The 13759-nt window shown below is 40.6% G+C and overlaps 1 protein-coding gene across 24 annotated transcripts in view; it reads right to left on the bottom strand.

Annotated features, from left to right (window-relative positions):
* ppfibp2b (PPFIA binding protein 2b) overlaps positions 1-13759 on the bottom strand; it is a 66272-nt gene that overhangs the window by 26986 nt on the left and 25527 nt on the right. For 14 of the 24 annotated variants that reach the window (XM_034534184.1, XM_034534165.1, XM_034534178.1 and 11 more), the window contains 3 exons: positions 10057-10143; positions 8619-8732; positions 5686-5835 (listed from right to left, as the gene is read on the bottom strand). In XM_034534184.1, the coding sequence (XP_034390075.1) occupies positions 5686-5835; positions 8619-8732; positions 10057-10143 (351 nt within the window). The other 10 variants (XM_034534176.1, XM_034534189.1, XM_034534187.1 and 7 more) reach the window with 10 other exon arrangements.

Raw genomic sequence — 13759 nt, 5'->3', positions numbered from 1 at the left:
AATGGATGCCTGCCATTCCTCCTGCAGCTGTTACAAACCACACACACCCTCCCTCTCCTGACAAGAATCTAGACCATCACAACATGACCAAAGCAAAACACCACCTCTGTACATCATATGTTGGATCGGGTGTCTTTACATGTGGGTAAGATCAGACACACTATCCCATTCCTACACCAACTAAGAATCAACGTGTTGTTGTTGTTGTTAAAGCAACTCTGTTAGACACCACAGAGGCTCCACTGATGTTGTGTAGCCTCAGTGATCCCTGAACCAGCTGCACAGTCAGAGTTCAGGACATGAATGAGTTAATAACTGCTGCTGTTATTTTTGAGAGTTGTAACTTTTTCATCATGTCTACTACTCTCATTATCTCACAGGTGTCAAACACAAGGCCCGCTGGCTGCATCCGGCTGCCACGTTTTTTTATGTTTTCTTAAAAAGATTATTTAAATAAACCCTCGTGTCTGGGTTCCTTCTCCAGGAAATGCGTCTGGATGACAGCCGCTTCCAGGCGATCAACTTATCCTCCATAGTTTCTGATTCAACAACGGCATGGCGTCAGTGATGTCAGGCGGAGCATCTCAACGCTGATTGGCTTTAACGACACAGCTTCACACACAAGTTAAAAACTTCAGCTTGCGCGAATGAGGCGCAATTTAAAGTGTTAATCACATGCATGTCTGTGCATTGACTTTGTATTAAAAAACATCCCCAGTTCTCCCATTATGAATTCCTCCAGACCTATGTCAGTGTTACACTATGGTTATAGTGAGTGCTGCTTCATGTTTTTCAGTATTTACCTACTGGCTCCTCTGAAGCCAATCTCCTGTCCATCCCATAGGACCAAGCACCGGACGTGGGGTGACAGAGCCTTCTCTATATCTGCCTCCTCCCTCTGGAACTCTCTCCCCAAACTCATCCGGGACTGCACTGATCTTTCCATATTCAAATCGCAAATCAAAACCCACCAGTTCAGAACTGCTTTTAATGTGTGATTGTTTGCTCCATGTTTTTATTATTTTTATTTATTAGGGTCCGAGCAACTGACAAAGTCCCTATTTGTTTTACCTGTATTTTAGTTATTCTTATTTTTTTTAGCTTTTAGGATGTTATAATTATCTTATGTAAAGTGTCTTTGAGTATCACGAAAAGCGCTATATAAATTAAATGCATTATTATTATTATTATTATTAATAATAATAATAATAATAATAATAAGGTAATCAGAAGAAAAGTTAATGTTGTATACTTGAATTTTTTGTAATTACACTTGTTGTTTAATTAATTTAGAGTTTGTGGATAAAAGCTGCTCCTCAAGCCACTGACTTGTTTCCATTGTGCATGAAAGCACTGTTTACTTGTATTACCTTGTGTCCTCAAGATGCACGTTTGGGTTTATAATTGACTGTAAAGGGAATATTCCTAACTAGTTTTTTGTGAATACTGTGATATTCTTTACTATCTCAGGTTCAAACTGCATCATCTTTTCATTAAATCAATTTGAAAAGTTGAAAATGTTCCTCGATTTGGGTCTCAAGTTGTCATTCAGGGGTGATGGAGGGTCCCGCAGCCAGACCAGTGGAGAATCAATGCCCCAGACCAGTGGAGGACCACTGCCCCAGACCAGTGGAGGACCACTGCCCCAGACCAGTGGAGAACCACTGTCCCAGACCAGTGGAGAACCACTGCCCCAGACCAGTTGAGAGCCATTGCCCCAGACCAGTGGAGAACGACTGCCCCAGACCACCATTTAACAATATGCTCGGGAGTAGTTACATTTATACAGTGTTACAGTTCCAACCGGCCCTTTGAGGGCAGCCATTACGCTGATGTGGCCCATGGTGAAAATGAGTTTGACACCCCTGCATTATCTGAATCATTTCTGTCATATGCATTGAATGTGCTGTAACTCTGTAATGTTGTTCATTGTGTACACATGACATATATTGTACTTCTGTCCATCCTGATAGAGAGATCCTCCTCTGTTGCTCTACTGAAGGTTTCTTCCGTTTTTCTCCCCGTTGAAGTTTTTTTAGGGGGTGAGTTGTTCCTGATCCAATGTGAGGTCCCTGGACAGAGGATGTTGTATGTGTACAGATTGTAAAGCCCTTCATACTACAATTAAATGTAAATTGAATCTGAAATTGAATCTCTCTTTATTCACATAACCGGTCGGCAGTGTGCCTATTAGTGCAAGTTTAATGCATGTGAGCGCATCCCATTGGTTAGCTCACTGCTCTCAAATGGCGATTACAGCTTTGGACCTGTACTTGAGAAGATCTTTTCTATTCTTCCTACCACTCAAAGCGCTTTAACGCTACATTTCATTATTCATTCATTCACACACTGATGGGAGGGGCTACCATGCAAGATGCCACCTGTCCATCAGGACTCTGTCTAACCATTCATACACTGCAGGCACAGCGAACCACCAAAACTCTGATTGAAGGACAACTGCTCTACCACTGAGCCACAGACGCCTAGCTGATTGCGCCGTTGTCGTGGAAACATAGAGCCAACCCTCTGGTTCCCCCTCACGTTCAATTCAATTCAGTTTATTTTATATAGCCCAATATCACAAATTTGCCTCAGAGGGCTTTACAATCTGTACACATACGACATCCCTGTCCCAGGACCTCACATCGGATCAGGAAAAACTCCCAAGAAATAGAAAAAACCCTTTCCTTCTAGCTCCCGACTCAGCCATTGACATGTTGAGAGCAATGTGGAGGCCATCCCTCAGCTCAGCTTTAAAGTATACCCAAACAACACATATTCCCCTTTGATATCAAGCTACATCTGTGCTTCTACTAGCTCATATACTGTGTGTTACCCATCTCTGTTTTTAGAATACTTTACTCACAACTGACAACAGGGAAAGACAGTGACCATTTTGTAGAATTGCACACTGGCTTGTTTTTAACCATCCTAGTGGCTATCAGGAAGGCATTGTTGGTTGGTTGGTTGGTTGGTTGGTTGGTTGGTTGGTCGCTCCACAACTTTAGTCCAAACTGAAAGATGTTTTGCTTTTAATTGGCACCTCTCTGTTAGATATTATCAATGTGTCTTTACTAACAGGCCATGTACCACATTCCTTCAAAGTAGCTGTAATTAAACCTCTCCTTTTGAAGCCCACTCTTGATCCACAGGTGTTGGCTAACTACAGACCTCTAACCTTCCCTTCCTCTCTAAAATCCTTGAGAAAGTAGTCGCAAATCAGTTGCGTGACTTTCTACATCATAATAGTTTATTTGAGGACTTTCAGTCTGTAGAAAATACCACAGCACAGAGACAGTACTGGTGAAAATGACCAAATAACCTCCTAATTCTATCAGATGGAGGACTCATCAAATTTGTGATTTGGGGCTATACAAAATAAACTGAATTGAATTGAAACTTGAATACAGTTTTTCTCTGTGACCTTGAATATCTACAATTAAAATAAGCAAGAGTCAGTTAATGTTTTAACCAGCTAATCTGGTTAATCCGGACTATGTGTAGCTGGATCAGATTTGATTGACAGTGGCAACACAAATAATCATCCTCAACCCAGAAGCTTGAATCTCATTCAGAAACTAGGACTCTCTATTTGGATTAGTGGAACAAACAAACCTGAAATACAACTACAACCATTTCAGATTGCGGATTTGGAAATGGGTCCAACACTTGTTTCTAGTGACGTTATGGCCCAAATAACGAAATGGTTTAAACAGTGAACAGTGAGTTTTCAGTTTATCTTTGGCTAGTCCTGTCTTCCCCTCTCCAGGGACAGGGGTAAAGATGGCAATACTTGTTAGTTGGTCAGTTAGGTGTTTGTTTGGTTGGTCTACATTAGTTGAAGTGGAATTCAATTATTTCACACATCAGGGTGTGTTTACAGTGGTTAGGGAAAACTACTGCATGTGTGTGAATTGCCTCCTGTGATGTCACTTACTAGTAGTATAGCACACCCAAATCTCCAAACCATGTGTCAGTGGTCAGATTGCATTGTGGGTAATGTAGGTTCCAGGTTTTGACAAGGAAGAAGAATGGAATAACAAATAGGATGTCTTTGTTTGTGCTGCAATTGTTTAGATCCTTTTCTATAATAGTCTGATAATGTTAGAGGAATGCACTGCTGGCACGGTGGGCAACTCTTTTATGCTTGACTACTGGTAAAAGAAAATGTGGAGTAATGTAGCTTTCTATCAGTTTTCAAACTATTATGGTTTTCATGAAATCTATTGTAGATTTTGAACAAAATAGCTGTCACCTCTTCAATAAACAGTGGCCACTAATCACACTCCTCTTTAGTGTGCTCATATGCTACCAGCCAACAGAGTTCAAGGGGGATTTGTTCCATGTATTCCAATACTCCAAGTGGAAATATATGGAAATATATGAATCTTTTTGAGTCAGCCACATTTGTCAGTCTGTGTCGTTGTTAATCCAATATTGCAAGAAATGTGTGTCAGGGTCTGTGTCCATGCCTTTGTCCCAGCGTTTCCTCTGTGCGCTTTTTTTAATGTTTCCATAACGACAATATCTAGATGACACTACTTGAACCCCTGTTCTATGATAGACTGGCATCCCTTTTGCCCCTTTGCTTGTTATTATTTACACTGCTATGAAAAGGTTTTTGCTCCCTTCCTGATAGTATTTTGAGGCATATTTGTCACACTTAACTTATTCATATTATCAAACATATTTGTAAATCCAAAAAGGTGTTTTTAAATGATTTTATTTATTAGGGGAAACAAGCTATCCAAACCTACCTGGCCCTATGTGAAAAAGTAATTGCCCCCCCACTTAAGAATCATGAATGAACTGTGATTAAACACATTTTTTGGAAAGACAAGTTAAATTTCACGAGACACACTGAGGCCTGATTACTGACCTGTTGAATCAAGAAATCACATAAATAGAACCTGTCTGACAAAGTGAAGTCCAACTCATCCAGGAGGTCATGAAAGACCCCAGAACAACATCTAAAGACCTGCACCTCTCACTTGGCTCACTCAAGGTCAGTGTTCATGATTCAACAATAAGAAAGACACATCATGGGAGGGTTCCAATGCCAAAGCCACTGCTGACCATAAAGAACACAAAGGCTCGTCTCACATTTGCCAAAAAAACATCTTAATAATCCCCTGAGAATTTTGGACTAATATTCTGTGGACTGACGAGACAAAAGGTGTGCGTCCCAATACATCTGGCTTAAAACTACCAAAGCATTTAATAAAAACAACATCATACCAACAGTCAAACATGATGGTGGTAGTGTGATGGTCTGGGGCTGCTTTGCAGCTTCAGGACCTGGACGACTTGCCATAATGAATTCTGCCCTACCAGAAGATCCTGAAGGAGAATGTCCGGCCATCAGGTTGTGACCTCAAGCTCAAGGGCACTTGAGTTATCCAGCAGGACTTTTCAGAAAAGTTCTGAGATTTTCAATTTGAAGGGCCCAGACTGGCCATACAAACAGGTGCAGAATCCAGAAAAAAAGAGGCTATGTGGACACGGGCCCTTATGTTGGACATAAGGAAACCAGAAGAACACATCACATGGTATATTTGTATATACAGTATGTACATATGTTATATGGATGAATACTTTTCATTCACGACAGCAGCTCTGCTGGTGTTGAATGAGTTGAGCAGGCTTGCTCTGCGAAACACAAGCAGCTTTGATGACTCTCCGTACCTCGGCTTTGTTCTGCTTGGTGTCCTTGGTGTCTTGTGGCGGTGTGTTGGTGTGTGTCTCCTCCATGCTGGCCAGCTTCAGCTTGAGGGAGGACACCTCGTCCATCAGGTCTAGCTTCTGAGACTCCAAAGAGGTCCTGCTCTTCAACTCCTGGGAAAAACACACACACATAAGTTTGATGCTTTGAAAGCAATAGTCAACCAGCTTTTACAAACCACGCCAAAAAAAAAGTCAAACACACACACACTGATATCGGAGATCAATGCAAGGAGAAGCCATGAGCTACTCCACTCAGGAAAATGTTGTTCCCACACTAGCAGAACTGGCTAGGCCGGGGGCCCAGACCCCGCACAGCTAAATATACACACTCACACAGGCGAGCTAGGGATCTATTAATACAGCTCTGTGCTTCTTTGGTATGGGAGAAAGAACAACTAAATGTGTCTAAAAGAGGCTGCTGAACATGAAGATGTGTGTGTTTCCTGTGACTGACACAAAACACACATCTCTTTGTCAACTCTCAATATGTCTGTTGCTTTCGTTTCCTCATCGAATCCCACTTCCTCCTTTCTTAACTCAGATTTTTGAGTTGCCTTGGATTGTCAATACATTTACTTATTCAGAGGGGTGTAACTTTACACAGCTTCCACTTCTATTGAGCAATCGTGTCATTTTGAGAGAGAGAGAACGAGTAGAACCAAAATCCTAAAAGGAAGAAGTATTGGTGTTTTTGTTTGTAATAGACCAGGAAATAACTTCTGGGTCTGAAGAGTTCATTCAATCTCTCTAATGTCCATCAGGGGCGACTCTCCTGGTTGCATAGAAGTCAATGAGAAAAATACTCTGAGTTTATGGTCTCAATCTTCATCCTGAGGGGACCATGAAGGTGTATAGCAAGTTTTTTTGTATAGCACATTTCAACAACAAGAAAATTCAAAGTTCTTCACATACGTGCGTGCGTGCGTACATCAGCCAGTCAAACAGCAAAAAGGAAGAGTGTCTTTTGATCCCTGCAGCGATTTTAGAACTGTTCTTGTTCAGTGCAGGCAGTATACATGAGAATTATGAAAGTTAGCTGAATAAAGATGAGTAAAGGACACAGCCCCAGAGAGCTGTAGCATTTTCATTCTCCGTCCTGACGACGAGGAGAGGACAAAGAGCTTGTTGATGGGTCAAACAGAGAGCTGATTCTGAGATACCCAGAGCTGTGGTTGCCTCATTACTGATGTCAAGTCAACAACTTTAGACATTCAGGGTTTCACGCTACTTTATATTGGCAGTTTAGTGCAGTCCAGTGGAACTGCCATGGCAAGGTGACCACCCGGATACCCATGAGTCACACATGGATAATATGGAGGTCTCTGTGTGGAGATTTTAAACTTGTATTCGTCTTTGTAAACAACGCATTCTACACATATATATATATATAACTATTTCAACAGGACAGTGACCTTACAAATCACAGGATGTTTGACCGTTATGGTCTGAAGGTCTTGCTGGGTGGGGGGCACCAGGAAGTCCAAATACTGATCAGTATTCTTCTTCAATCACTGATAAGATGTTGATCACAGGTACTTCTAAGAGAGGAGAACTCATCTACTTATCTGGAGCTCCTTTGCAAAGACAATGGAGGCCTGTTTCTGGAGAAGATAAGAAACTGCTTTGGGCCGGTTCGGACCACATCCCCTCCTATTACTGTCTGTCACACTGTATAAATGACAGATGCTCAGAGATGGATCTTTGAGCAGCAACTGGGAAATATGACTTGTGAAATATGTGTGATTTCAACTGCTCCTTGTCGTAAGAATAAATGACCTGAATGATGATTTTACACTTGGTGTCGAGTAGAATTTAATTCTAACAGTAGGATTATATATGTACGAGTATATAAGAGTATATGTACGAGTATATAAGTATATATGTACAAGTATATAAGTATAAGTATATGTGTACAAGTATATAAGTAAGAGTATATAAGTATAAGTATAAGTATATGTGTACAAGTATATAAGTAAGAGTATATATGTACGAGTATATAAGTAGGATTATATATGTACGAGTATATCTGTACAAGTATATAAGTAAGAGTATATAAGTAGGATTATATATGTACGAGTATATAAGTAGGATTATATATGTACGAGTATATCTGTACGAGTATATAAGTAAGAGTATATAAGTAAGAGTATATAAGTAGGATAATATATGTACGAGTATATAAGTAAGAGTATATAAGTACGAGAATATAAGTACGAGTATAAATGTACGAGTACATACGTATAAGTATATATGTACGAGTATATAAGTAAAAGTATATATGTACAAGTATACTGTATAAGTAAGAGTATATATGTATGAGTATATATGTACGAGTATATATGTACGAGTATATATGTACGAGTATATATGTACGAGTATATATGTACGAGTATATAAGTATATAAGTACGAGTATATAAGTAGGATAATATATGTACGAGTATATAAGTAAGAGTATATAAGTACGAGTATATAAGTACGAGTATATAAGTACGAGAATATAAGTATGAGTATAAATGTACGAGTACATAAGTATAAGTATATATGTACGAGTATATAAGTAAAAGTATAAGTATATAAGTATACATGTACAAGTATACTGTATAAGTAAGAGTATATATGTACAAGTATATAAGTACGAGTATACATAGTACTGTAACTCAACAGTCAATGTTTGAGTTCTCACTTTCCACCTGCAACACTCAGCTTTTCAAAGTCTTTGTGGGGAAAGGTTTCTATCAGCTCAAGATTGGTTGGTGAGTACTGCTCGTTCAGGACTGAACATCTTCCAATACATAATAGAGTAACAGTAACACCAATAAGCCACCTGGAGTCTGTGAATTAACATACTCCACAGCTTCTGTGTCACAGACCTGATACGTGTGCCTGCCTCACCTGTTGCAACAGCTTCTCTGTGGAGGCCAGTTTTTTCCTGTGCTTCTCCAAACAGCTCTCGAGGTCCCTGATCTTCTCTCCCTGGGCCTCCACCTGGTCGGTCAGAACGCTCACCTACAGTGATGGGTGACACATTCATTCTCTCTGAGAAAAGCTGAATTGACCAGGTGCAGAAAAAAGATGCTGTTGCAGATGGAAACATTGGCGCATATACACATATTCACACAGAAGCCAACGAGACACACATTTATGTCGTGGCAATGAAAATGCCACCTACCTAAGTTTCATGAAACACAAACACAAATCTAAACTGATCTTCATACCAATATCGCCTGGCCTCTTTCTCTTCCTTCACTCAAGACACTAACACATTTATTATGGCCAACCTCTACTCCAAAACAACTCACATTTACAGGGCAGTGGGTCACTCAGGAATGTGTTTTATTACATTTACTAATCTCCCAGACAACACTCACCTCCTGTCCCGGCAGTCTCTCTGGCTGTTCCCCTTGCAGCTGACTCACAGCACACAGGCAACACCAGAACCTCCAGCAAAGTCTCAACATGCATCAAAATCCAGATGTAAACAACATCACATCCGTGTGTTGTCACAGAGATGTGTAAATGTAGACAGTGATTCCTAACAATCACTAGGTGATCCACAAACAAGTGAGTAAATGAATGAATTAGTTTATGAATGAGTCACATCTTAGCTCAGTGTAGCAGCTAAAATATGTATTTGATTATTACCTGACTGTATAACGTCCTACTGCTGAAGAGAAAGTCAGGAGAACTCTCGTCACCTCCAGTGTCAACCAATCACAGCTGGGCCAAGATGCACAATGTGTAACAAGCAGGTGTGTGAGTGAGACATGTGACAACTTTATGAACCAGAGCCAACCAGGAAGGTGGTGCATTAAAACAGATCCAGTCACATAACCTGAGCCAGCTTAGAAAACAAACATACAGTCAGGTGAGCAGAGCCTGAGGACAACTGTTATTTCTATACGTCTGTAATATCACCCATGGAAGTATGGCAGTATTTATATATTTTGCAGTATTATAAACTGAGTGACATTCTGGAAAGGTTTTTCTCCATCATATACATAACAAATAACCTATGCACACAATTCAGAAACTTGAAGGTTCCAACTGGTCTGAGAGCAGTGAGAGCCCGCTGCAATCACACAGAGCAGACAGGTATCTAATCTTCTGCTTTGCCACGGAGCACTGATGATGATAGTTAGTGTAAAAGCCATCAGTGAACACATACTCAGACAGTTTGACGGTGTCTGGACACATATCTAGTCCTGTTTTAGGATAACAGACGAGGAACTAAGAGGTTCTCCTCTGTAAGATCAATCCCTCCTGACTCATTTACTTCAAAAAAACGTGAAAATAAAAACAATCTCTATTTGTGCACAGACACAGTCCTGACCTGAAGCACCAGAGACTCCTTGTCTCCTTCTAGGCGGAGCAGACGTTCTTGGTAGGTTTCATTGTTGGCTGGAGAACACAGGTCCACCTGATGGAGACACAGAGAAACAATGAGGCCTTGCTCTTCATACATGGAGGACTAGTTATCCAAAGCCTTTGTAGGGCAACAAGTCTTTAAGCCGAAACCTGCTGTTGTGTATGTTTATTCAGAGTATGGATCCGGATTTCCCAAGATGAAAGCCATACATCCAACATAAAATTACTGTTTTCATCTGGGCAAGAAAAATGTTGATGCAATCATTACTGTAAATTAACAAAACAATAACAAATAAACAAACATTACGGTCTGTTGGTATAATTGTGCCGATTTGATTTTCACCAAAAGTTCAACAAAAATACTTTGTGCAAAGCCATGGGTATGGCTTCTAGAATGAGTTGCTTAGTTGAGCCATTGATTTATTAAGTATCTTACCTTGGATCACGTTAGAGATCAGTTTTCACTATCACATTATTCACATGTCCTCTTAAATGTATAACATTATTCCAGCTTATAAAACACTAAAATAGAAGAGTCTTCATCGAGACCTCTGCATGTTCAGGAAAGCTGTGCTCACACAGTTTCCTAAAGAACTGAGGAGTCTGCCAGCTGCATCAAGGGAGATAAAGAAGAGAGAGCACTATGGACTTATGCTGTGAGAGATGCTGCTGTTGCTGCTGAAATACAGATTGTTCACAAAGCACATGATAAAGACTTATGAAATATCATGTGTCTTGTCCAGAATTAGCACAGTAATAAAAGGCCACAATGTTCTGAAGCTTGTGTTATTCACAAGACCATTTTCCTCTCAGCGAATAGATAAGACACATAAACACTGAAAGAGAGCTTTTCTTTTGGTCGGAGGCTCTTTGAAAGATGGAACTGTTAAGGTTATAACAGAATGATGAATTGCACACCTCAGGAAATAAATATGAAAATCAAGTAGAACTATTTAAAATAAGGTAGTCAGTAGTCTAAAGAGTTAGATGATGTCCTGGGTCGCTGAGCGAGAGGAAAACATTATTATCCGGCTATGAAGCCTGAACCAGATGAGATCATGTTCCTGCTCCTCTCAGCGTCAGAGCAGAGGAAACGCTCAACACATCCAAAGAGCTTACAAATATCTTTTGACAATAAAGCTGCTAAATTCTAAATGTTGAGCATTTCTATTGCTTCCACACGGCTTAAAATGCACAAACATGCACAAACGTGCACTTTGATATATTGCTTTTGGGCACAAAACAAAAAACAGTATTTACACATATCAATTAATAACTATTGAAAAGGATAACCATAATGTATCGGAATAATATCTAATCAGTCTCAGCCTTTTGATGAATCATTTCTAGACCAGTTTGTGTGTTTTCAGCACAAACCCAGTGCACATGGCCAGCACCAAACAGCACACAGCACACACAGAAGTCAGTGGAGCATTGAGTAGCGTCCTATATATTCATCATCAACAAGACTGCTATAGTTTCTTGCTGACCCTAAGTGGCTGAAAGCACTGGCGACAGGATTTATAGGCGACACAGATTTGAAGAAATATTAGTGACTAACTAGTACTAGCTGGTGTGAAATGGCAGTTACAAATATTAGATTTTTAGTAATGTTGATAGTAATGAATACATTAATATCTGCAGCCCTCCCTGCTACCAGGAGGATGACCCAGTTTTAAGAGGAGAGGGTAAACATCTGCATCTTAGGCTTGGAGCTGAGACTCGTATCTGCTAATCAGAGTACACGAACTGTACAACTCCTAAAAATCTATTTGGCTAGCATTGCTAATGGAAAATAAGGAGTGCAATAGTTAGCATCCTGGTGCCATTTTAAGTAACATATTACAAGGAAAAGGAAAAGGGGGAGCAATATGATCCCTCTGTCTACAAACACACACTGTAATCCTACTATTTAGGTTTGCAGTGCTGTTACATAGTACTTCCTGACCTGTGGTTGGTCAGGAAGTATTTAACTGTACTGTAATCACATATACACCACACAGCACTTAAAAGAGGCTGATAAAGGAACCAGGCCAAGCTGGTGCTATCAGTCTGTCATCACCGGAGAGAGGAACCAGGATCACAGCATGTAGCACATATGAAAGGTTGCATAGAAGAGGAGGGACACAAGTAGTTGACGGAATACAACTGTAGATCATTAGTATATGGACTTATCGTACACATATGGACATGACCTCAATCTTTTTCACCTTTTCTCACCATCCACAGCTCCGGTGTGAGAACATTTTGGATTGTTGTTGTTGCTTCTAGCAAACTTATAGCTAATAGTTGTTACGATGCAGGTTTTGCCAACAGCATTGAGAAACTATTAAGGAATGAACGACTCTATATCCATGTGCCAAATGTCATTTAAGTGATATTTATGAAGATGTTATTGAAGTGCATTTTCTGCACTTCTATAACTGACCCCAGTTATTTATTGTTTGTGTGGTTTTAATGATGCACATTTAAATAATTTTGAATATTTTAAGTAGTGATGGTGACAGGCGTAAGTAAGTCCCTGTAAATGAAGCCAGAGAGTTGTGCAGTGTGCAGCGTGTGAACAGTAAAAGCTCTGGTCAGTGGAGTTGGAGTGGGAGGGACTCCTAATGACATGCAGTGTATGATCCCAGTGTGTAGGAATGCATGACAACATCCAGGACACCACCTACTTTTAATGATTCACAAACAAGCTCCACGACAGTCACTTTGCTGTACATATACAGTAATATTAGTACTATAACTAGACCTAGATGTCATATTAAGAGTACAGACACTGGTTGAACGGGTTACTTTAAATCCAGTGGTGAGCCTTAGTGGGACATGGCCCTGGAGCATGTGGAACACATTAGCTATATATATATATATATATATATATTGAACAACATGGTAATATTGATTTCAATCATGTCGCTCATCCCCACAGCATGTGATCAAACAAACAAGCACATGGGGGCTATGGCTCATCCACTAATCAGAAGATCGGTGGTTTGATCCCTGGCTTCCCTGGACAATTGAGAGTGTGTGAACATTGACATGAAGTGTACAGCGCTACAGGGAAACAGCCTTATTAGCCACAGGCCTACAGTAGACCCTGAGAGCTCACACACACACACACACACACACACACACACACACACACACACACACACACACACACACACACACACACACACACACACACACACACACACACACACACACACACACACACACACACACACACACACACACACACACACACACCAAAGTGTTGCTGGAAAAATAATACACTTAGAACAGCTCACCTTTTTGAGCCAGGAGAAGTGTCTGTGGAAGTCAATAGGAGTCTCCATGTTCCCAGCCCATTGCTGCCCTGCCTGTTTTCTCTGTGCCTCTGTCCGACTCTATCATACTGTGTGTGTCTGTGTGTGCGCGTAACACAATGAGGGGATTCTTCATGGGCGTGTGACTGCACTGCTCACAGCTGTGGAGGAAGGCGTTTTATGACCTCTGCCTTCTGAGTGGGACAGCCCCCCTTTTTCCTTTCTGTTTTTCTCTCACTCCACAATGTGCTCCCTCACTCTCCCTCCGATTTCTGCTTTCATCGGACACTCGCTCCTCCTCTCTTACTCTGTTCTGGCTGATGATAGTTGTTGCCTGTTTTTTCTTCTCTCTCTTTCGCCTTC

This window comes from Cyclopterus lumpus, chromosome 6 (genome assembly GCF_009769545.1).
Source record: "Cyclopterus lumpus isolate fCycLum1 chromosome 6, fCycLum1.pri, whole genome shotgun sequence".
Classification (NCBI taxonomy): Eukaryota; Metazoa; Chordata; class Actinopteri; order Perciformes; family Cyclopteridae; genus Cyclopterus; species Cyclopterus lumpus.
Note: the sequence above shows the minus strand (reverse complement) of the source record. Positions and strands in the feature narration are given on the sequence as shown.